This window comes from Ammospiza nelsoni, chromosome 1, assembly GCF_027579445.1.
Source record: "Ammospiza nelsoni isolate bAmmNel1 chromosome 1, bAmmNel1.pri, whole genome shotgun sequence".
In the NCBI taxonomy this organism is placed as follows: Eukaryota; Metazoa; Chordata; class Aves; order Passeriformes; family Passerellidae; genus Ammospiza; species Ammospiza nelsoni.
This window is the reverse complement of record NC_080633.1, coordinates 94,184,975-94,209,751: the sequence shown is the minus strand read 5'-3', so window position 1 is coordinate 94,209,751 and position 24,777 is coordinate 94,184,975. Positions and strand designations below refer to the sequence as shown.

The window sequence follows — 24,777 nt, the reverse complement described above, 5'->3', positions numbered from 1 at the left end:
CACACAAAAAGTGTTTAATCAAATTTAAGTACAAAACAGGCAGTGGTCATAATTAGATGGTAGAAAACAAAAAAGGTAAAGTTAAACTTACTTCTACTCACCCTCATTTCTTCTCTGTTTAATCACTGATCTCAAGGTAATTTTGGGTCAAGATTGTAGCAAGAGGTTTTTTTTATTTCTAGATTATGCTGTGATAAAAAATCTTAGGTTTTGCTTTCTGGTCAGATAAAAATATGGTGATCAGATAAAAATATGGGCTGACACTCCTGCTGCACTGTAGGTGAAGTAAAAGCCTATTTTTTTTTTTTTTTGGAGCTTGCAGCATCAGCAGTTTCAGGATGAGATGTTTTCTGTCCTGTTAAATGGAAGCCAGTGGTATAAAAATAGACAGTGCTATATATTGAAAGCCTAAGCCTACTGAAGTTTTACAGATTTAGAAAGTTCACTAATCATTACCAATTAAAAGGCTGCTTCATTCTGCATAAATTAATCATAATGATGCACTTAACTGCAGGGCCTGCTGAAAATATTTATTTGGAAAAAGTGGTACCAAATTTAATTCAGAAGTGGTGCTTATAGTAACAGTCAAAGCTTTTAAACTGCTACAATGACAAGTTTTTTTCTGAATACTATATAATTCAGCAAGTCTGTGCTACCAGTGTCTTTGCATCTGGTAACTATCAAGCAGGTTCTGAAAGGCAAGAACAGAAAAGCAGTACTTACTTTGAGTGTCTGGAGGACTGAGGGTATGTACAGTGTTCCCATTTGACTTTCTTACAGTCAAGATTATGCCTGAGAACAAAAGGATTGATTTCACATTAGTGCGAGAGAGAGTAGAACAGTTCTTACCCAGTATCTTCTTCCTGCAAATGCTTGGATATTAGAAGCATACCCTGGGTTAAATTCCCTCTAGGTCTATGCCAGTAGCAAGGATTCTGTTATGTGCTATCAGGTTTATACATACTGTAGTGCTACCATCCAGAATGTTTTCAGGAAGAGAAGTGTCCTTCAGCTCTGTACCAGCAGCAGAAGTTTCACACAGAGCCCTCGAGGTGTGCAGCTCCCTCTTTAAACCTGCACTGTCTGACTCCATGGGTTCCCAAAAACCATTACTGCAAAAGCTTCTTAAAGAGTGTTGGAAGCAGGAGGGTCTGCGTGGTCATCATAGCACACAGTTAAAGCAGAGACAGTGCACAGAGACTACAAGCTGATCCGGGAAGTCAGAACTCATTAACTTTTACTGGATTTATGACAAAAAATCATCACTCTCTAAAAAAACAGCAACCAGCTGACAAATGGTTGCGAATGAGTTCCCAGGAAGCACAACATGAACAGATGGAATTGTTTTATTCAGTGCAAAATAATACAAACAAATGAAAATATCTGACATACCATGAATATAGCGTGGAATTGCTATTATAACAAAATTGATATTTTTATTTCATGAAAAGTATCTTTCCTAGCAATTGTGATAATGAAGCACATGTGGCACAGGTTTCTCACTAGCTGAATGTTAAACTAACCATTGTTAAATCATCATTTTTACTCATAAACATTTATTAAGTTTGTAAGTATGTTGTTCTCACTATTCAAATAACCAGTAATCAGTCATCAGCTGGATAGAGTTTCAAGTGGAAGCACCTCAAATCTCTAAGGTCTTCAGCTTTTGTGATATCTCCAAGGTGTACCAAGGGGCAGACAATACTGATGACCTTCCACACATGACAGTGACTAGACAACATCTCATTTTAAAATTCAGTGCTGTTTCAATGATGTTTTCTTGTAGGCAGTACAACAAAAAATGTATTGAATGCTTTCAGTTTATCTGTTTGCACTGTGCCTCATATAAATATGTTGGTAAGTGATGTAAAAATTCTTCTTTTTCTCTCAAATTGCTTTTCTTCAATTCTTTGTAATGAGCATAAAAGTTCTATCAAAGCATAGAGATTCTATCAAGCCAAGTCAAATTAAAAACTCTTATTATGTTTCCATCTTAGCAAAACACACATGCAAGGAAAAGCACCTGCTTACTGACTGAGTCTGGAGCTAGGAAACTTCTGCCTTTATTAGAATGAGGATTTCTCTGTATTAGTCCCACAACATGTGCCATCACTTGCTTATGGTTTTCATAAAATCAAAAGGCAGATCCCACTATCCTTGCATTAGAAGCATTTCCTTGGTTTTCAGTTTAAAGTTTTGCTTTCAGACATATGCGAAGAAATATCATGTTTGCTGTCAAATGTTTTTATATTCTGTGAAGCTTGTGGATAGCTGGTTTAAGTATACTAAAATAGCTTTTCTTTTCAGTGAGACTCAGAGAAAGCATGTTATTCTCCCATATTTTTGAACTGCCTTCCTTGAAATCCATAGACAAAACTACCTTTAATTTTTTGTCATCAACACCATAAACCAGGTGCTAACCTTAGCAATTGTGCCCAATTAGTAGTGAAGATAAATATTTTGCAATTTTCACCTGAACAGTATAGTATTGTAGCACTTACATGGGATTTGAAAGTACTACTGCACACAGAAATGATACTGTGTTCTGCCCTCTTGTACTGTATGTTGTATTTTATCAAGAGGAACAGAACAAATCAGTACAGGAGAAGACAGGACCACAGCAATTCATTCTAGATTTAGAACAACTTCTACCTCTCTGAGGCAGAAATGTGGGTTACTGATTCCATGGTGCTCCATATCTGCAGTGAGATTAATAATTACTGACAGCTGTACCCAGCTGGAAGTTTGTTCAAAGCTACTGGATCCTTTCACTTGAAATGCTCCAGCCAGGGAGTTTTGCGTCCTTTGATGGAGCATGCATCTCTGCATGTCTAGGGGCTCTTTCCCGATGATCCCACCACAGAATTGATCTCCATTCCCAAAAGGCTGCTCTGAGCTGAAGAGCACCGGATTTGTGAATGTGCTGGCTCTGGCTGAGCTGGGGCTCATTTCCCCACAGCAGCCCCACAGAGCTCTGCTGGGCAAGGTGTTGGTAACTCACGTGGGCTTTGGGTACTGCTGAGCAGGGCTGGCACAGCATCACCACTGTCCCTCAACATTCCCACTCACCAGTGGCCTGGGAACAGACCCAAACTGACCAAAAGGATATTCCATACCAAATTAATCTGGTTTGCAAACAAAACAAGGGGTGAGGGTGGGGAGAAGAGAGGGGCATTTGTTATTACAACATTTGTTTTTCAGATCACTATGAGGGCTAAAGCCCTACTCCTTGGGAAGGAGGTAGGCATGACCTGCTGATAGGAGGTAGAGAATAAATCTCTTGTTTTCCTTTGCTTCTGTATGACCTTCATTAAATTGCCTTTATGTTACCCCGCAAGCTTTTTTCCCTCTTAGTTTCTCCCCCCACCCCTTGTCCTGCTGAGAACAGGAGTGATAGAGCAGTATGGTGGGTGCATGGCATCACAATTAAAAACTGTATTCCTCAAATTGTCACGGGAAATGACCTGAAAAGTTTACCCAGATACTCTGCGGAAATCCTTCTTCAGTGCACTCTGGTGTCTTAATCTTCTCTTACTCTCACAATTCAACTCCAGAGACTTCAGCTTTGAATCAACCTGCCTTGGTGCATTGTGGATGCACAGTATCCACTAACATACAGTTATCTTTTAACACTATTAACATAAAGGATGTCAGTCTGAATATTTGTTTTAAATCCAAATATTAAAAACGCATCATTAATTTTATTCAGGCAAATTGAATTAATTAAACCCACTGACATTGAATTGATAAAAAATAAATTGATTTATAGGTTTTCTGACTATCTGGAAATTCACTAAAAGCATTGTATGATCCCCTGTATAACTGATTTATGTAGTCTTTTATTCAATACAATAAATTAGGTACAGATTATTGATAGCTTCCAGCATAAAATAGTGCATACTGGTGCTTTCATTCAATATTGCAGACTACATACCCACTAAGTGCAAAAAGGGATGGTTTCTTCCTAGCAAAATAAGTCAGAAACCGATTTATAGAAATAATACAGAGTAGTAAATATTTATATTTTAGTATTTTTACTTAAGATGCTTATTTGTGAAAATCAATTATTCAAAAGACACTCTTTATGCACAAAAAGACATCCATAAAAAAGACATTGTATCTGAAGTATCATGGGTTCATACAGATAACACATTTTAATTTAATGCTTATTTGTAAAATTGACTACAGAAAAGACACTCACTATATAAAAGACACTGGATCTGAAATATTGTGGGCTCATACAGATAATACATGTAATGAATATTAGTGTCAAAGTTGGTGTTATATTGTTTCTTTGTCTTACTGCACAAAATACTTTAGCAAAAATATTTAGTGCAAGACACCAAATTTCTCCAACCACTTGTGAAATATTCATGAAAGATTTTTACCACATTAACTGTGCCTTAGAATGATACCTGTATCATAGATGTGAACAGGTTTGGGGCAGCTCTTGAGTAGTCTCAAAACTCACCATCCAACTCTTCCTTCTTTTACCATCCACTCTTTGAAAAGTTAATTAGAACATCACTTGCTGCTATTAAAGGAGAAGGTCATGCCTTTATTTCTATATTCTAATGATAAAGTAGTAACCTAGCTTTTATTATAAGCCATATAGTAAAATTACAAAAAATAGCAATACCCTGAAGTATTTATCACTAAATAACAGCAGCCCCCATAAAATAAGACATTATCTAATTGCATCTGCCAGAACTCTCACACCAAATGACTTTCAGTCTTTCTGCTCCTTGGACCCACTGTTCCACTTCCTCTTTGCTCTTATTCAGTGGCCTGTTTTAAGTTCTGACATTTAATCTCTTTAGGACTATTTAAAAACAAAACGACTAAACAACAAAAAACCCCAACAACCAAAAAGCCCCCCTATCTGGTATCTCTGCTTGGAGCTTATACCTAGTTTAATAACAATAAACACAAAAACTTCTCTTTCTCTAGGCCAACTTTTCTGAAGAATGCATTGTGGTTAAATAAACAGATAATTTTCGTTCACTAAAAGTGAAATATTAACATGTTAAAAGGGACATTGATACCTGTGGCTTCTCAACACTTTTCATTTCTTACGTAGTTTTTGATTGTCATATGCTTTCAATTTGTACTTATTTAAAAGCTTGCCTCTGTTTGCAACAGAATGAATTTTGGCTTCACTGATTGCCTCAATGTTATCAGTGCTGCCCAGATTTTTCTTTCCAAAACCCACACACTGTTGGTTCTCTTTTATTTCTCTTGGGCTCAGAAAAATAAACAAAATTCAACTGAAAGGATCAGACTAACATCAGTCCATGTATTTGAAGTTGAATGGCATATTTGTTGAAAATTATTCATTTGCTGGCAAAGCACAACACTGCTAGAGAGACAGGAACAACTTTACTGAATCCTCAGGTCGCTTAGAAGTCTTTACAATATTGCCAAAATTAAGCTTGGAGAAAAGATAAACATGTCTTTTCAAAAATCTCAGTGTTTGCAGAAAAGTATTCTGACGACTAGAAAAGGTAGACTGTGTGTCTCCTGTTGCTGATACATTTCCTATCTGATAAAAGTGAACCTTTTTCTTACTGAAGAGAACTTTTTTCTCACTGAAAAGGGCTGGCTATGCAAGATGGCCTCATCTTATCTTTTTACAGCCATCTCATACAGGTTCTCCAGAGCAGTATCAGTCTCATTGTTATCAGAAAGCTGATCTGCCTTAGGGATTAAACTCTTCTTTTTCTCTAGAAAACTGTGGTGGGAGAGAACATAATATAGAATACAATTCTCTTTTCCCTTGCCTGAGAAGAATGAATAAGAAAAATTCCCCAAATGTGACTTTCAGACATTTTGTGATGTATGAGTGCCCTTCAGAGACTGGCACTACACCAGACATATATGTGCATTCTCTGGTTTATTGACAGAAACCTAATATGTTTTCTCCCTTCTACCATTTTTTTAAATAATATATTCACATTTCTTCTCTGGAGATCACTGCTGAAATTTGGACATCTTTTCTGCCTTCCAGTTACTCCTCCAGCTGCCATAAAATGTACTTTTATTTAATCTGAAGACTGTATCATTGTAATTTCAGAAGACATATAATCTGCATTACCAGTTTTGTAGTAGCCCACTGATAGATTTCTGAGCAAGCATGAAAATATCATAATCGTTTTTATGATTGGGCTAGGGGATTTGATAATGTAATTTATGTCATCATTGCATGAAGAAGTGAGGGTTTTTTTCTCCTTCTTTAGGATATACAAGTAGTAACATTTTTTAAGTCTCTGCTCTGCTCTGCTCTGCTCTGCTCTGCTCTGCTCTGCTCTGAAAACCTTTTCTTACAAGAACCATGCACCAACCAAGCCAAAATTGCTGTCTTGTGTATACAGATCCTCACCCCACGTACACTAAGGTGAAGTTACATGACTCAAAGAAAATTGAAAAGAAGAAAAATACCTCTGCTCTGCAGGTCTAAGGTGGAGAAAAATATAAGAGCTTTATGTCTTATATCTGGTTTGCCATACACACAGGCTGCTATCTGGAAAGCTAACAGCTTGTAGAGACTTCTCACTTCACAGCCAGCATTGCCTTTGGTAAAAGGCAGAAACAAATTTTGGAAGTGCATTGTGCCCAGAGCCCATATAGGATCAGGAATTCAAAGCACCTCTAGCTGACCAACATATACATTTGTCACTGGTGTGGTGCAATGAAGATGACCTGATAAAGATCACACTATGACAAAAATGCAAAATTTTTCTTTTGCATTGGCTGCTGGACAGATAGGAACTGTTTCCTGCGGCCAACTCCCTTCTGCCAGTGATGCAGATAATGGCAATTCCACAGGCAAATCAAACCTACATTTTGTCTTCATTTTCATCTGAAATATGGGTTGGTCTGTTGTACACAAGGCACACATTTACTACTCATTTTCCTTTTTTGATGTTTAGGAGTTGAAGCATAAAGTGTTCCTCAAGTGTAAAGTGAGGCAACAGCTGCCATTGTGACCACGACTACAGCAGCACCACAACCACCTAAATCAAGGTTTCATTCATCTCTGAGCCAGCACAAAGTAGAAAGTATCCTTAAAATGGAGCTCTATTGTAGTTATAGAAATGAATTGCTTTGTCTGCATGGGGACTAACGGGGACAAAAGCTGTCCTTAGCAAACAGCAACAGAACAGTAAAGTCCTTCTTACTGATTTGCATTCAAGGGCTTTTCCCCACACCATATCTTGGGAATAATTTGCAGCATGCTTTTTAATATTTTTCTCACTGAATTATTACTAACAAAATAAACATAACAAAGTGCTGCTATACACAGCAAGAGGAAAGCCAAGGCACTCAATTTATTTGTAAAATGGTAAAAGACAATTGATAGTGTGGATAAGTATTTTTATATGCATGTATTAATTCATAAATTACAGTATTTCTCATCTCATCTTTCAACAACAGCTGATGTCTCCATTTTCCTCGGGAAACCCCTGCAGTTCCATTATGAGAAACATAAATAATATGTTTTAATGAGATATGGATTGATAATGTTGGGAAAGCTGACATTTTTATCCATCATTCTAAATGTTGTTTAATGATGGATTACAAGCCTGCAATTCCTCTGATAGGAGATTAAATAAAACATCAGGCTGTTTCAGCAGACTAGTCCAAGGAGATGACAATAAATCTGCTCAATTATCGTATCAACAATCTGCTTTTCACTAATAAGGATATTATTATTTCATTTAGACTTGCTCAGGCATCACAGATTATTTTATTTCAGTCAGTCAATGGGAGCAAGTGCAGTATTTTATTCTCAGAGTTGCAAAGAACCAAGCTTTGAGAGAGTACAGTACATGCAGCTCAGCAGGCTTCAAGCAGACAGAAGAAAGCTACCAATCCCCTTTCAAACCAAAAATACATTGTGGAAGAACATTTTGTTTTCAACCTAGTTAAGTAATCTGAAAGCCTCAACCGAAGGATACTGTGTGAGAAGCTGATCCATTGAAAACAGAGTTACTGGATCCTCTGTGACTTGTGCTTCATCTTGGTTCTGTTGTATATTTATAATTAAGATCATTCAGACTATCTTTTGGCCTGAAAAATTAGATTGCAAATAACTGCAACAAAAAGAATCCCTCTTTTTTTCTTGCTTCATGCTCATCAAGCAGAAATCATGCAAAGTTTATTAGCAGAAGCCTAACACAGAGAGGATTTTTGCCAGCCAGTCCCAATAAACTCCCCCTCCCGGCAATCTAATAAAAAATGTTACATTTCACTCAGCAGCCTTGCTCTCCTCAGAATGTTTTGTAATGGCAGATAATACTTCAATATGGAGCATGTCCAGTGCCCAGCAAGGCCACACGGACATGGGGGAACTTTTAATAGTTGAGAAAGTTTCAATTTTCTACCCCAGAGTGCAAACCAGTGGAGCAGGTGGTCCATGGAAAACACATTGTGTGTATCATGTTATACATGGATGATCCTTGCTGCTTTACCAGTTACTCTTCTGAAAAATAAGATAAGATATAAGATATATTAAGATACTGGTTCCCCCATTCTCTAAACACCAGAAATGTGACAGCCTTGCAGTGGTAAGTTATAATCTGTTCCTTGCAGAAGGGAATTTTTCCAACTCTGCTCCAAAACCTATTTCCCAAGTTTTCATGGAACTGACTCCTTCCTCTGCTTGTGGGTATCCCCAGATGTCAATAAAATAGGATTTTCCTCAAAAGCAAAAGCAAAAACACAAGATCACTTATACTCTAGTTGTGGAAACTCTATACTGAAGTTGCAGGAGTTGGACGAAGAGGAGACATAGAATTTATTTCTTAGTATTACCACTAGGAGCCAGTGAAGAAATGAAAGCTGCTAGGATGAAATGGAAAACTTGCTCCAGTAAAAAATGTTCTCCCTGGCTCTTTCCTGGCTCATGGACCATCTGATAAGCTTTGACATGATAGACCAAAACAAGGACATGGTACAATCCACGATGGTGTCATCATGAAAGGACAACCACAAACTTCTCTGCAGTGCTGGACTAATTTAACTTTAAGGCAATATGAGGGTGATTCTCATTAGTAGTTTAAAAGGGAAAGATAAATGTAATCTCTTCAGTATACAACTGTTTTGCTTTGTCTTTTTACTTCCCCCCTGATTCCCACCTTACCAATATTTTTTTAACAGTCAGCTGTATGACTTTTCCTGAAGATAGTCGAATCTCCCTTGGTGCAAGCTCTGTAAATATAGAATATGAATCTCTGAACTGTAACTCTGAAATTGTCTGATTGCATTTAAAATAATTTTCATGCTCTGTTCTGTCAATTTTTATTCCTCAGTTTCTGTGATTTCCATGGTTAGGCCACAGTTAGGGAGGCTGAACTCTGCTTATTTGATGTAAAAATAATTGTTCTAATAATAACACAAAAAAAGATCAATGAGAGTGTTGTATATTTTTTGATATTGACCAAGACTGGTCGGTTTTGAAAAGGAAGTGTGTGTAGAGAGAGGAAGCCTGGCTATCTGTCCTTACCAAGGCAGCCCCCTTTCGCCTTCCTGTCAGCACCCAGGGATGATGTACAGAGCCAGTGAGGGAAGATGATTGCCCTCCAATGCTTTGCATGCTCCTGAGTTCCTAATTTTACTGACTGGAAAAGCATCAGATATAGCTTCAGATTCTTCTGCAGGAAAAAATACTCACTTGGATGCTCAGAGCTAGAGCTTTCTGAGCCATCTGTGCAAGTTTGCAAAGGGCTCCTTGGTGCAGTGCAGGCTGAGGGAGATAAGCCCTCTTCTCATTCTGCCCAGAGGTACCTCCCATCACCTCAGTGAAAGCAGGGGAAAGGATAAAAGCAGCAAATGTCCCTCTTTTCTTTCTCTGCACACCAGCAGCTGGTCCAGTGCCCTTGGCTCTGTCACAAGCAGACTTTCCTTCTCCAGTGAACAAACAGGATGCAGCCAGTCCCATGCAAACACAAAGGCATCAGAGCAAACAGCTCCCAGCTGGGAACCCCAGCAGCAGCTCCTGTTGCCCATTCTCTGCCTGTGAACTCCAGAAATGCCATGAAACTGAGGAGCAGACCAAGAAAGCAGATTACTGCAGAGGGCAGAGGATAAGATGGTATTTTCCTGCTGAGCCACTTCTTGCCTTTCATAACACTGATGAGATAATAGGTTTAACGCTGGTGAACTAATAGGCTGTGTGATGTAAGCTATCTAAAGACCATGGAAGCTTTAAAACACAGATTAATGTTGATTCACCTCCAACTCCTTTCCACAGCAGGAGCACTCAGTTGGGCAGACACAAGCCTTGTGAAGCTGCCATGAGCCAGGACAGGTAACTCACTGCCAGACATCCAGGGGTAGATAGGAGACCTGGCAAGCACCCATTCCATCAACATCAAATGGTCCTTCTGCCACCACTTGGTGCTGGTGGCAGGGAAGCCCTGACTGGAGGCACAGCATTACTGGGAGGTTTCTCCCATTGCAGGGGGCTGGTGCAGCCCCCTGGGCACCCTGAACCCTGCTCTCCCTGCTCATCTGCCTTGTTCACAAGCCAGCCTTCTGCTTGGAGGTGTGGAACATGCGCAAGTTTGGTTACCAAACCTTGGTGAGATAGTTTTGTGCCTTTGCAGAAAGACCTTTTTGCCCCACCTTCCATCCTAAATGGAAAAATTCTGACCTGTTTCAGCCCAAGGAAGTGTCTGCTAACACTGAAAAGGACAACTGCATTCACCTCCAGGGCATCCAAGACAGATTTTTTTTCTGGTTTTTCAATAATTGGGAGAAGTTTTGAAAGCCACAAGAAAGGGAGTTCCCTTTCTTGGACATGTTTGTCCAGCCTCGCCACCTATACTTGCATGCAGTATCTACTTCCAGGTCCAGGTCGAGCTTCTGCCTCAACAAATGATTAGCTCCTCTGTCCCACCAGTAACAGCATCAGGAAAAACTCTAGTGCAAAATTTTATAATGGCATGGTGTAGTCCTTCCTTTTTGTCTTTCATGCAAGTGTTATCACTGCAGAAACTGTAACTTTCAATTGTTGTAATGAAGCAGCATTTCAGCCTCTTGTTTAAGCCTCCTACTTTCTCAAATGTCAGTGTTACACTGAAGACTTCTCAGTCACTGGGAGTCTCTTTCCCCTGAGCTGATGTTACACAACAAACTTGACTCCCTGTATGTTTAACATTTCCTTATTTAATTCTAGGTATATCACTTCTCTTTTAAGTAAGTTCAAGCTTTTTTCATGTAGGACTGTTTAAGACTGGCTGGGTTCTCAGAAGAAATTGCTTCTCTTGATAACTGGATCAAAGAATTAATAAAACTATGCCTCCAATTGTGCATGGTTTCCACAAGTACAGGTTACTGTTGATTATTAATTTTTCACATTTGCATAACTCCTTTGGGCTGTATAGATGCCATAATATCATGCTACTGTATCAAGAAAATAAATCAAATTACAAATTGCAGGCCAAGAAATGTTTCGTTTGGTTTAACTTTGCTGTTTCTACTCCTTCAAGTTTTAGTTGCTGTATTCAGCAGATATTTTACCTTTTACATCACTGATTAAATTAAGAGGCAAATTAATTTAAAGACTCTGACTGCCCTTGATTGTCAGCAATTTAGATGCTTATTAAGTGGTTTAAAGTACATTTAATTAAAGATGTATTGCTTCACATCCAGTAGTCAGTGAAACATGTAGTGTTTATGTCTTCTTATAAAGTATTACCACTTCTGTAGTTCAAGAATGCTTTCAAAGGATGGATGCATAATTTCCTAATTTTAAAAGAATGACTAACCACTAATTGCACTGAATTGAGTCTTCCTCTTACCTACTGTTTATAATTATAATTAAATGAATTGGCCCATACAAATGTTATGTCTTTGCTTGCTCTTATGTCCCCCCCTCACTATCTATTCCAAAGGCTAGGAAAGACTGCTGATCAAAGGAGGAATCAGCCAATGCTAGAAAGGGATATGGGGTTTAGGCATCGAGATACATCACACACTACTCTGCTTTTTTTATCCCTGATTCAAAAACCTATTTCAGAACAACAGGAGTCAGCCTCTTTTGTGTCTTCCAAAATAGTTCAGAAAATGCAGCCACATAAACAAAAGCAGCCATAATACAGAAGGTCACATAATCTGGTATTTCTTGATGATGAAACATGAGTTAATTGTACTTTTCCCTTCTCAAACATTTTTAGAAGTCAGACTGCCTTGACCTTCCCCGCAAATCCTTTAGCTGGAACTACCAGGGAGGGGGAGGAGGTGTAAGCCCTGACAACAAACCCCATGACATTTCTTCAGAGGCTTAGTAAGGAACAAGACTGTCATGGAGCGAGTCATAATGTGTGATCTGTGCCAGCCCCATTTTAAGACCAGAAGGAAAAGCCTGGCAGTTGGAAAATCCTGGCAGTTTTGCCTATTTTTCCCTTTCTTATAGAACTATTTATTTTGGAATAGAAAGAAGAGATTATGGGCTCAACATGAGTTCAAAATTGTATCAGTGCTTTCTCCCTCCTTGTTTTTGCAGCTGAGTTATTATAAAATAATGGGATATGTTGAAAGCAATCAAGGATTGTACATCCTTGCCAAAACAGGCTGTTCTCTTTCACCTTTAATAAACGGAATTTGCTGTTTAAAGAAGTGAAAGCAGAACAGGAGATCTCTGCAGCTGATTTCTGTGCAGATGAATTAACATCCTGAGGCTTATTTGCTTGTTTAGTAAAGTCACCTGGGGTTCCTGCTGAATGAAAGGAAAACCACACCTACCTTAGGCCTCCCTGTTCCTGTGACAAGAGGAAGAGCTGGTTAACTTATTCAGGAGAGGTTTAGACTGGACATCAGGATGGATATCTTTACTGAAAGAGTGGTCAAACACTTTTACTGGCTGTAAATTTTGTAACAGTGTGTGATAAGGGGTAAGGCTGGAAGTGAACACCAGCATTTAGCTTCTGGTTCAAGCACACTCAGTCCACTGGAGCACATTAGTAAGGAGTGAGTTTTGAATATCCCCAGTGAGGGAAACTCCACCCCATCTCTGGGCAGCCTGATCCAGAGTCCCTAAACCAAGTCTGTTTTGCCCATGAGGATAATTGGGAAGTGTCTTTATCTCAAACCGTGAGCTTTCCTGTTTTTTTTTTTTAATTTTGATTTCTTCCTCCCACCTCTTTGGGAAAGGGGATTGAGAGAGTGGCTGGGTGGCAGACTGGCTACCAGGTGGAACCTAGACACCACAGTAGTGCAGCAAAGTACAATTTGTTTGTAAGTTTTGGGCTCGAGACCAAAGAAAAACAACAACAACAAGAATTTAGGCTGTCAAACTCCATTCACTTCATGGGGTACCTCTCCTTCTTCTCCATGCCTGTGCACTGAAGTTCACATCAGAAAGTTAGGAGGCTTTCCCTATTAAATCAGCATTGCACATCTATAAAACAACAGCTTCTACAAGATTGACTACACAGTTCTTAGAGTAGGAGGCCTAGTTGATCTTCTGCAAAGAAAGTCAGCGGGGCCTTGACCTGTTCAGGCTTTGCCCAGCAGTTTATAAGAGCTCCCTAAAACACAACAAGTCTTAATCTGAACCTCATATCCAAGCTAATAAACACCAAGTAAGATGTATATAATCCCAAGTGAACAACTTCCATGCATCTGCCTATATAATTTTCTTGTCAAATAGAAGGCATATTTTTCTTAAATCTGTTCAACAGTAGTTCAGTTTCTACTTAAGAAATCCTTTAATGGGAAGCTAGTCATTCCTTCCTCAGCTCCTTTACTGTCTTGCCTGAAGGGGCATGTACATTCAACACAAACTTCAGAAGCTGAAATAAAACATCCTACAAAAGACAAGGTCATAAAGGATGATGGGAATGGTTACAAAATAAACAATGAAGGCACAATAAAAATAGTCTTAAAATACAAAAAAAGCAGCCTTTATTATGAGATCATAATACATGCCAAAATAAAAGTGTTTTTTAAATCACTGTGTATGCTTATGAATTGTATTTACAGGTTTTTCCCGCCATTCTAAAACTAGAATTTGTTTGGTTTTGCTGATATTTTCAAAAATAAATATTATAAAACATGATTCAAGAAGAGATGCATACAATAGGAAAAGGGAAACCTGGCTTGAAACAAAGCCATTCCTGCAGAAACCAAGAACAAAGAACGGGTTGAAAACTTAAATATGCCCTACCTTAAACTGAGAGGGTAAAATTTTGTAAAAACAAGAATAAATCACCTAAAACCTGAAGATGTGAGTATTTTTTTTCTTTTTTATAATATAACATCAAAGTTACACAGAATGCCCCAGTGATCACTAGGAAACCTGCCACATTCTAGTTTTTCCAAACCAATCAAGTCCATGCTTCGTGGGATGAAATGCCCCCCTTCCACTGCAGGCCGGAAGTAAATGCGGTCAAACCTCATCTTGCACTTGTAGGCTGCGTTCAGGTTGGTGTTGGACTGCGTGTCCCAAGTGTAGCGGCAGTGCTGGGGCTTGCCCAAAAACTCCCAGGCATCCTTAATGTTGTCAGGCAGATTACCAAGTTTAGTAACCTGAAGGGAGAAGGAGGGAAAAAATTCCACAAGACAGTGAATTCACAAATTCTACCTTAGAAAAATAGAACCGAGTTGTTGCAGCATTGGATTTTTTTATGCAAAACGTAAGTTGTTAAAAATCAAAGATCTTGGAGATGTTTCTAAACTATGGTATTTCTCCAGATACTCTAACGCACAACCATTTCCTGTAGCACTTTCTAAACCCAAAATATGTTCCAAAATAAATGCTCAGCTCTGAAATGTTGAGGTATAGGGGCCAACAGCATGTTTCCTAAACCAACGTCATCCCAGTTCACCGCAATGGAATTTCATGACAGGGAGAGGTGAAACTCTGACCTTCTAGTAATAATGCACAAATTTCCCTTTTAGTATCAGCAGCCAAAAACTACTTCTAATTTTGAATGTCTTCACTGCTGGAAATTAAGATCTATTTCTCCAGAGCACCCTCTTCCTTCACTGATTCTGAGAACTGGAGAGTTGAACAAGTAAAGACCAGGTTCTCAAAATGAGAAAATGTTTTTCTAGTCAAAACTTCCATCAAATCTGCCTGCATCTGCTCAGATACAAGGATTGTTCTTAAAGCACTAAGTTATTTGGAAGGGGTCTCCATATATATCACCTCAGCCAAAACAATGCTTACTTCTACTTAGTTACAGTTCCACATGTTAAGAGTAAGTGTTGACTATCTCTGTTCTGCCTAAGCAGGTGATTTCTCATAAAGACAACAGAAAAGCCTGAGGAGGTTTTGTCAAAATACCTTCTCTAAATAACCAAGTTGCTTATTTTTATTTACCTCGCTGTCTCTGAGGTTTGTATCCCCTCCAAATATAACAGTGGTAGACTCAGACTCTTTCTGCATTTCATTTAACACTATTTGCAGCTGCTTTATACGTTCCTTGGAATGATCTTTAGTGCTCTCCAGATGAGAAGTCATAAGGCAAAGTTCAATACCAGATATGCTCACCTGTGTGTGAAACAAAGAGGCAGTGTTGCTATCCACATCACGATAAGAAGCTCAAAGACAAAATCTAATCACAAAGCAAGTAACTGAATGTTAGAGCTCTGGTTAATATTAGTTTTACATTGAAGAAAAGGGGCTTGCACAAGGACAACAGGCTTTTAGTTTTGTTTTCAGAGATTATGAGACTTGAAAGCAAAGTATGGTAAGTAACTTGCATACAAGATTTGTCAGTATCAAATGCCACCGGGTTCGTATGCTTGAAGAAGTTTTTCTGCTCTTTGAGACTGTCATATAGAAAAAGCCAGTTCAGTTTTTTCTGGGATTTTCTGTTTGGAAGGCGGAAGTACAGCTGCTTAGTACATCCTGACTCACTCACATGCACAACTAAAAGGTTCCTCTTCATGGCAGTCGTTGGAAAAGGTATTATGTCATGTTTCAGTAGCTTCACTCTCGATTTCTTTAACATAATAGCAGTGAAATACTCATCTATGTTACCTACAGAGGACCAAGCAAAGAAATGTTTGAGGACATGTTCTGCTGTACCACAGCAGAACTGCCATAAAGCAGTTAAGGTTCTGAAAGAGACCTTTTTACCATAACCTGAGAGAATATGTTGATTTTTAAGTCATTAGTGAAAAGTTGCATGATAATGGTCTGAATTTTCCAGATTTTTTAAATGCAAATAACTAAAAAAATTACTTATCTATAATACTTTTTGATTACCCTTGGTACCAATCTTTCAAAATGCAGAAAGAAATACAAAGGAAAAGGCCAGAAAAGCAAACTTTTCACATGCATAATTTGCATCAAGCTACACGCTGATATCAAAACACAAAATGCTTCCTTCTTCACTTTACTATTTATATTCTTTAAAATGGCTGGAGGTTTTGGCAAGAGAAACAGAATAAACCCAACCTTTGTTTTCTGGTTTTTGTCTTTAGCACCTGAGGGTATTTTCTTACCTGGAATAATAGTGTAATTGCCTGCTTTCATCTGGAGAAGAGGGAGATGTGGTGGGATGACCTCCTGTAAAAATACAACATCCGGACTGTATCTGAAATCAGCAAGGCAAGAAAAATTTCAATTAATAACTGAGTAGTACTGCAACACTGAGGCCAAATGGAACAAAGTCAGGGATTTCAGGGGCACCTTGCCCTCATTTTCCTAGGTTTTGTAAGAATCTACTCTTTAAAAAAGAAAAAGCCATCTGCACTGTGTTTAGCAGCACGTAGACACCACCCTTACTAAAAGGGAGGAAACAATTGTTGTTATGAACATGAAACCAACATGGTAATAAAATGCGTTACTTCCTTCTACCATGAATTTGCAGGTTTCATATACTACATAACATGAGGAATTAATCTTAAGCAGCTGAAAAGTAGCTTTGGGACATGTTTTCCAGAAGATTCTCACATACTGGCTGCTATTATGAATTATGTTTGTGATGTATGGTAGCAACTTGAACAATATTGCTCATTATTAGACTTTTAAAAGTAGTCATCTGAAAACATTTAACCTCTGGGATGCTGCACAGGTTCACACCTTTTACAGTCAGTATAACAACTCTCAGCTATTTAGGGTTTATAGGGTGATTGATCTGTTGCATCTAACATTAAGATAATTGGGACATGAAGATTTGTAAATTCTTAAATCAAGAAGCCTTTTTGTCACAGTTGAGGCGGTCACGACATAAAGCAGAGACTACAAGCAGTCTCAGTTGGCAACAGTTGGTAACACTTTATTAGTGAAAATGGTTGATTTTTTATATAATTTTTAGTTGTTTATTTTTTTACTTTAATTATTGGTTATAATAATTTAATATGTTATTGGTGAAAAGTTATTTTGATTTTACTTAATTTTTAAAAATTTTTTTTTTAGTTGTAGAATGTTTTGGTTTTTTTTTCATCTCTTTGGTTACGGCTTTGGAGAAAGCTCCTTATCAGCTTCTTCTGCTTACTTTTCGCTCTTTTAGCTAACAGGCCCGCTGCTAGCCCCTTCCACACCTTTTTATTTTTCTGTTGAATCCAGGCACCTGACAACACAAGGAGGAGGCTGTACTTACAATGCCAGGTATGTACAGATTCCTCTGGCTCGATCTTTCACATTTCCCAGATCCAGCCCATCAATGTTCCAGGTGATCAGTGAGAAGTTGCTGTCATCTTCTTTCTGCTGGGAGTCTTCACCATTGACACCAGCAGTACTTGTAGTTGCATCTGCAGTGAGGTCAATGCTAAAGAGAGAGTATTTGTTTGTTAACATGCTAATACTGACCTATCTGTGATTGCCTCACTTGTCTGCTAAAGCATGTGTGGCTCTCAACATCATTTACAAGCACAGTAACTAAAACATGCAGGCACCTGGTACACAGGTGAAGTAAGTGGTTTTTTCTCCACCTATGGATGGAAGATAACATTTACCATTCTGATGTGAGCTAAACAGATGGTAACAAACAAAATCCAAAGCACTTGAGTAGTTAAACTCTTTCCCCACAATCCCACTCTTTCCCCATGTACTTCAGGAACAGGCTGCTTCCAAGTGGCTCCCCATGGGGTCACAAGTCCTGCCAGCAAACCTGTTCCAACATGGGCTCCTCTGTCCATGTGCCCACAGGTCCTGCCAGGAGCCTGCTCCAGTGTGGGCTTCCCAAGGGATCAGCCTTCTTCAGGCACCCACCTGCTGCAGTGGGACTCCTCCCTGGGCTGCAGGTGGATCTCTGCTCCTCTGTGGTTCTCCAATGGGCGTGCAGGAGCTGCCTCACCATGCTCTGCACTGCGTGGGGAATCTCTGTTCCTGCCCCTGGAGCACCTCCTGTCCCTCCTTCTTCGCTGACTCTTGGTGTCTGCAGGGCTGTTTTCAGCTCTCTCATCTGCTGCAGATGCTGTGGTGCAGCAACTTTTTAACTTTAAGTACATTATCCTAGAGGCACTACCACCATCACTGATGGGGACAGCATTGCTCCACAGCGGGTCTGCCTTGAAGCCAGCTGACCTGGGCTCTGTCAGACACAGAGGAAGCTTCTGGCAGCTTCTCACAAGAGCCATGCCTGTAGCCCCTCACTACCAAAACTTTGCCAAGCAAACCTGGTCAGAATAATGTTGACAACACACTGATGTTTTTGTTGTTGTTAACTAATGCCTACCTCAAAAGAAGGGCTTTTCAGTTTCCCATGCTCTGCCAGGCGCATAAGAAGCTGGGAAGAAACATGACCAGGCAAGCTGACCTGAACTGGCAAAAGGGATACTCCATACCATAGATCATCACGTTCAGTGAATGAACTCAGAGGGAATTGGCCAGGAGGAGCCAAGTGCTGCTTAGAGATGGGCTGGGCACCAATCAGTGAATGGTGAGCAACTGTACTGCCCATCACTTATCTTTCTTGGCTTCCATTTCTCTCTGTCTGTTATCTCAAATTTCATTACAATTAATTTTATATTATTATAATTAATTTTATTTCTGCTGTAAAACTGTTTTTACCTCAACCCATGGGGGTTTTTTTTGTTTTTTTTTTAATACTCTTTCCCACCCCACTGAGAGGATGGTGGTAAGTCAGGGTCTCTGAGTGAGTGGGTGCATACTACTTAGTTGGTATCTGGGGTTAAATCTGGAAAAGTTCAATTCCACATGCAGATCAATACACTCAATACCTCCTCCAGGTGTGCTATGAGATGGTGTATGTAAAACACAGATCTTATATCTTAACTTTCACAGGTACATCTAACAAGGTATGCATGTACAAGCCTATTGTATTTATAGAGATAAAAATATGCATACATCCACTATAATACAAATATGCGTAATTTACACATATACAAACGCATGTATGGTAAAATCAGCATATGTATCACTGCACAACACAAGGAAAAGAGAAGAAAATATGCCTGTGCCTTCTCCAAAAGGTTCACAATCCACCGGTGCGGAGGATCCACAGAGAGAAAAGGCAGTCCAAAAGACTGAGAGCCTCTCCGTAGGAGAGAAACGTGGGGAAAGGGCGAGAACGGGAGCAGAAAAGGAACGGGAATCACCTGCCCCGCTGCACCTCAGCCGAGGCGCGGTGTCGGCGGGAGGGGAGCGCTGCTCCCCAGGTTACGCCTCGGCCCAGCGATGGCTCTTCTCGGGTATGGGGGCCCCAGCGCCTTCCTGCCAAGGGGAACCTGCCAGCCCCCGGGGAGACTCCGCTCCCCGACCCGCTCCTCCTGCCGCCTCCCCCGTCCCTGTCACCTACCAGGTGCCGGTGTCCGCGCAGGCCGGGGCCGACCCGCCGGCCGCTGCCTCCGTGTCCCCCGGCGGGTCGAAGTAGGCGTTCAGCGCCCTCTGAAACACAGGGGCGGCTGGCAGCGAGGGGCCGCCGCCGGGCAGCCCCGCGGCCCAGCCGGCCCCGGCCGTACCTCCATGTGCCAGTCGCAGCTGGCCAAGAAGCGGCGCGCCACGGCCTCGTCGCTGCTGGTGATGGCGGCGAACTCGGAGCACAGCACCTTCCTCCGCTTGGCGACGTGGAGCGCCTCATCCTCATCCTCCTGCTCCCGCTTGTGCTCCGCTGGCGGCGGGCTCGGCGCCGCCTCGGCCCGCTCCTCCATGGCTGCGGCGGAAGGCGGGGAGAGGCGCCGCCCGCCGGGGTTGCCGTTCCGGGGCGCGGACGGGCGGGCGGAGGTCGGCGGAGCGGCAGCATGGGCCTCACGATGGAGAGCCTGAAGGAGGCTATGAAGTACATGGTGGAGTCGAAGGGCTTCGACCGGGTGCTCGGCAAGGTACGGGCACTTGGAGGGCAGGGCTCCGGGAGCGCGGCACCGGCGGGACAGCTCGTCTGTACGGCCTTTGTCCCGTCCCGGAATAACCAGCTGGACCAGGATCAGCCCGCGGGGGCTGCGCGGGGCCGAGCCTGGCGGGGCTGCGGGCACGCAGGAGCCCCCCGGTGCAGGCTCGACGGTGTTTCCCCGCATTCCAGTCCTCGCACCCTGGCGTGTGGCCGTGCTGCTAACACGGGGTAGAAAACACAGTTGTTATAATAAGAATAATTACTCAGTTGTTATTCAGTAACTCTCGTTGAACGCTCCCGCTGCCTTCCAGCAGCTCTCTGAAGGTGACTGTACTGAATAACCTTCAGGAGTCATTCAGCAGGTGCCATGCTTTCCTTCGCAGTACGTGCGAAGCCACTAACTTCAGACACCGTGAAATTGTAAAATAAACTCTTACCTGTTTTAAATTAGAAAGCTGTCTCGTTATGACATCTCCTGAGCCTGAAGTCAGGCTGAAAGGACAACAGACACCCCTGTGCTCTCTGAATTTCTACACAAGGCCTTACACTATACCTTCACTGCGCATTCTGGTGCAAGGAAATGTAATTGACTGGTACTGCTGCAGGGTCATGCTACATTATGCTCAAAAAAAAGTTGAAGTTACTGTTGATTTACACTGCAACTTGTGTAGCATGCAGTAGCATCGCTGCTGTGTAGGAAAGTTCTTGTTCTAGAAGCAGTTTCAGTGTTCTCATTAAATTTTCACTTTAATTTTTATTTGGTTGTGTAACTGTGACATGGAGTGATGGAGTAAATATAGCTAAGAAGATCAGCCATGCAAAAATGGCTTTGCATTATAGAGGAGCAAATGTTATAATGGAAGCACTGCTTTTGTTGACAGCACCATGATCTGATACACTTAATAGAAACCAACTGTTCACAAGTAATTCTTACAGCCGTGTTTTTCCAAGACATGTTGGTGAGTATAAAGTTTTTTAAAAATGTATAAAGCTTTAAGAAGATAGTTTATATATTTATAGTCCATTTAGTTCTTAGTCACCACTTCACTGTCATAACTTTACGCTCCTTTTAAATACTGATAAGTGGTGAACAAATATTAGCATTTCAGCTTGTAAAGGTAAGTGCCTGGAAGTGAGCCTTGGGAGGCAGGTTTCCAGTCTTCCTGTGGAATTCTTTCAGATTTTTCCTGCAACCTTCTAGAATTAGGATGCTAGGAATCTGATGATAATACCAATAAAAGTACAATTTGAATTAAAAGTAACGGCTGCTTTTCTGCGAGATACCTGAAATCTCTCTTGCCATAAGTAATGACTCAAGGTTTCTCTTATTCCAGGGAAGTCACATTTAGTCTGAAACCTTTCACCTCAAGCCTCAGACCTAGTTTCTGGTGTAAGTCCGATGTGGTATCTAGCCAGGCTCTAATGGCTGTGTGTTTAAAGCCTGGAAGCTGCAGCAGTGTGCTGTTCCCCAGGCAGACGCGTGGGAGGACAAGCACAGCAGGGCTGGGAGAAGCACACACCAGCAGCTCTAGCTGAGTAGGTCCTGGAAGCGCTCAAGTACTGAGCTATTTTTGTCAAGGAGAGCAGGCATGTAGTGCCAGATCAGAGCCATGACAAATGGGACCAGATGCTTTCCTCACCTCGCTGCTGGGGAGGAGCACCAGTCCCTGACGGGAGCAGAAGCAATCTGCTCCCAGTGTTGAGCATCAGTAAAGTCCTCCTTAGAAATTCTGTCAGAAGCTCAGGCCTCCAGTGCAGTGCAGCATGCCTGATTTAGGACTTGGGGTTTTCATTGACACCGGTGCTATTTCTGTATTAGGATATTGCCTCAGTAATTTCCTCTCTGTTTAATACCAGTTTTTTCCATTAGAAGACTGTACTACATCATCATGGATCTTATTATCATTTGTCTGCAAAATTTAGATAGATTTTGGTTTATCAGAAAGGCTGAAACTCGGCTCTTACAATGCATTATAAATAAAGAACAATGAAACTGGAAACATTTCAACCTTAATACCTTTTAAAATAAAAAAATATTTAAACCCAGCTGGTAACAGAATGGAAACATTCAAGTTTAAAAAAGCCCTTGTAAAAAAACCTGAAAATTAGTAAGAAGAAATATAAGAAATATGTCCACGTTTCACTTTTAATAGTCTATAGGCACTTCAAAGTCTTAGTTATACATGTAAATATATGTGGAACTTACCCCAGTTTTGCATCTGCTTTCAGATTTTGAATATAGTGCTACCGACTGAAGTAATTTAAATAGAGATTTTCAAATACTGAGTTGCAGTAGCTTCTTGGTGTCAAAATTCCAGCTTCTTTTGTTAGTTATAGGGGGAAGCATGGTACTATAATTCTGGATTTACTACCTGTGGTCTGGAATAAAACTGTATATACAAATGATGATGCTGTAACATTGTGATACAGTCTTGGATACTTCTACTCATGAATATGAATTTCCAGTCAGAGAGGCAATCTGATTAGTATTTCCAATGCTTATTTCAAAATACTGATTTTTATTGAGGTTGCTCTTATGTAATGATTCATTAATTACTGGTGGTCTTATTACCATATTGTGAGCTAACAAATGCCTTCACAACTGTGGTACACACAGATATTTAGAGCAGTTGTGTGTTCCCTCTAATCTGGTCTTTCACTCATGGCTTAAAGCAAAAGGAAAACTGAAGACAGTTTCCTCTTAAGGAATTCATGACAGCGTAACACCTATTGAAGTTCTGTTAAGCTGTCAGCTTAAATATTTGTCTGCATTAGAAGTACAGATTTTTCTAAGGCAACAGTCTTCTGCTCAAAATCTATGGGAATATCTAATGGGACAGTTGAATTACTCTATTTTCCATCTTTTCATTTGTCTCACGAGTCCAGAGTCAGAAAAAATTTACTTTCAATTTGATTGAGGGCAATATTAGGTGTTGGTACTACTGTCACTAAGCTTTTTGTTCCTTTTTTTGGTTATACAGATGAAACTTCACTCTGCAACTCCTGGAAAAGTTGTTTGTGAAATGAAGGTAGAGGAGGAGCATACCAACAGAGGGGGCACATTACACGGAGGTTTGACAGCCACCCTTGTGGATGTGGTGTCAACAGCAGCATTGCTGTACACAGAGAGAGCAGCGCCTGGGGTCAGTGTGGACATGAACATCACGTAGGTATCGTCCACTGTGCTGCCAAAACGTACTTTTCTTCCCCTATGGACTCCATTGTACATCTTTGCTGTGGCACTCACTAAAAATGGGTGCTTTCTTTGGTTTCAGAAGTCCTGTTTTGATAAATTAAAGGGGTTGCATGTGTGTTTTTGGAGACTGCCATTCAGTTTCAAATGTTGAGCTGGACCTTCTTAAGCTTTTATTTGTTACATGTGTTTATGAGACAGTGCCCATTCCTTCATAGAATGTAAAGGGCTGCTGATATGTCAACAATTTTACTCCTAAGAAATTGGTTTGGTTTCAGTTTTTACTTGTGCAGGTATGTTAATGTCTCCTCAAAACCCAAGCTCTAGGGTAAGCAGCTTTCTGTAAACTCTTTTTTAATATTACTCCATAAACCAGAGAAGAAGCAGAGTTTACCTCTGTTGTGTATAGAGGGTGAATTACAGATTAAATCAGAATTTCTCAGTGGAAGAAAAATCCTTTGCTTTAGGTTACTTTAAGGTAGTTTTATACTGAGAATAGTTCTTCCTGTAATGAAAATTCAAAGCACGGTGTCTTAAAAAACCAATTGTTCTGAAACTTTCTTTGATCATGCTATTGTAGCTTGTCAGCTTTGCTTCATTACTTTTAATGAAGACTTTATGACCAATTGGAACTAAAGTAATCCTACTTAGAATAACTAACACAGAGCATTAAAAATCTTAGAAAAGTAACCCTTCATCAAAACTGCCTTAAAAAAAAAAAGCTTTAAAAGTGCGTGGAGAGTGATCTGTATCTTTATCAGGTTCCCTCCTTTCTCTCCCAGCACCTTCTGATTTCTCCACTAGGCAGATGGGGGATTAAGCATCTCTTTAAGCTTCATGCTACCACTGTGATGACTAGGATCTCACTGGAAATTAAACCCTAAAATTCTCCTATCATTATGGGTTTTTTCCTGCAGTAGTATAATAAGAGGCCAACATCTGAATTATTGACAGTATCAGTTATGTTCACCCAATTACATAAGGGCTGAAATTTGAAGAAAGTGCTATCTCTGGAGGTGATCCAAAATTACCTTTAGGCAATGGTACATGAAGCAATATTAATATCTTTTTTTAACTTGGACTACTGCATTCATTGAACAAGTGAGATTGGATATCAAATATTGTTACAAGAACTTTTTTCCTTTTTGGGAAGGAGCTTTTTAAAAAGTTGTCATGAGGAAGCTATTTCAGTAATGGAAAGAACAGAGAGAAACAGAGAAATTTTTTTTTGGTAACCACAAGAGGATCAGCAGTAGCTTCTGGAAATGAGACAGGGCTGAAATGCTGCCCTTGTCAAGCAGTGGAGCTGGTGCTACGTCAGCGTTAGGCGTGGCT

The 24,777-nt window shown here is 40.4% G+C and overlaps 1 protein-coding gene across 1 annotated transcript; it reads right to left on the bottom strand.

Moving 5' to 3' along the window:
* Positions 1-13,880: 13,880 nt before the first annotated feature.
* TDP2 (tyrosyl-DNA phosphodiesterase 2) lies at positions 13,881-20,489 on the bottom strand. Its single transcript, XM_059479510.1, has 7 exons — positions 19,882-20,489; positions 19,719-19,807; positions 17,559-17,726; positions 16,459-16,550; positions 15,873-15,991; positions 15,329-15,499; positions 13,881-14,532 (listed from the first exon to the last, which is right to left on the bottom strand). The coding sequence occupies exons 1-7, from the start codon at positions 20,431-20,433 to the stop codon at positions 14,251-14,253; spliced, it is 1,473 nt and encodes a 490-aa protein (XP_059335493.1). The 5' UTR covers positions 20,434-20,489; the 3' UTR covers positions 13,881-14,250.
* Positions 20,490-24,777: the final 4,288 nt, after the last annotated feature.

Excerpts from the sequence above, each read along its gene's own strand:
- TDP2 (XM_059479510.1), bottom strand. The coding sequence starts at position 20,433 with ATGCGGGGAAACACCGTCGAGCCTGCACCGGGGGGCTCCTGCGTGCCC. Across the intron at positions 19,808-19,881 it reads GCTGCGACTGGCACATGGAG|AGGGCGCTGAACGCCTACTT; the intron begins GTACGGCCGGGG and ends CCTGTGTTTCAG. Across the intron at positions 16,551-17,558 it reads ATCTGTACATACCTGGCATT|ATACAGTCCGGATGTTGTAT; the intron begins GTAAGTACAGCC and ends TGCTGATTTCAG.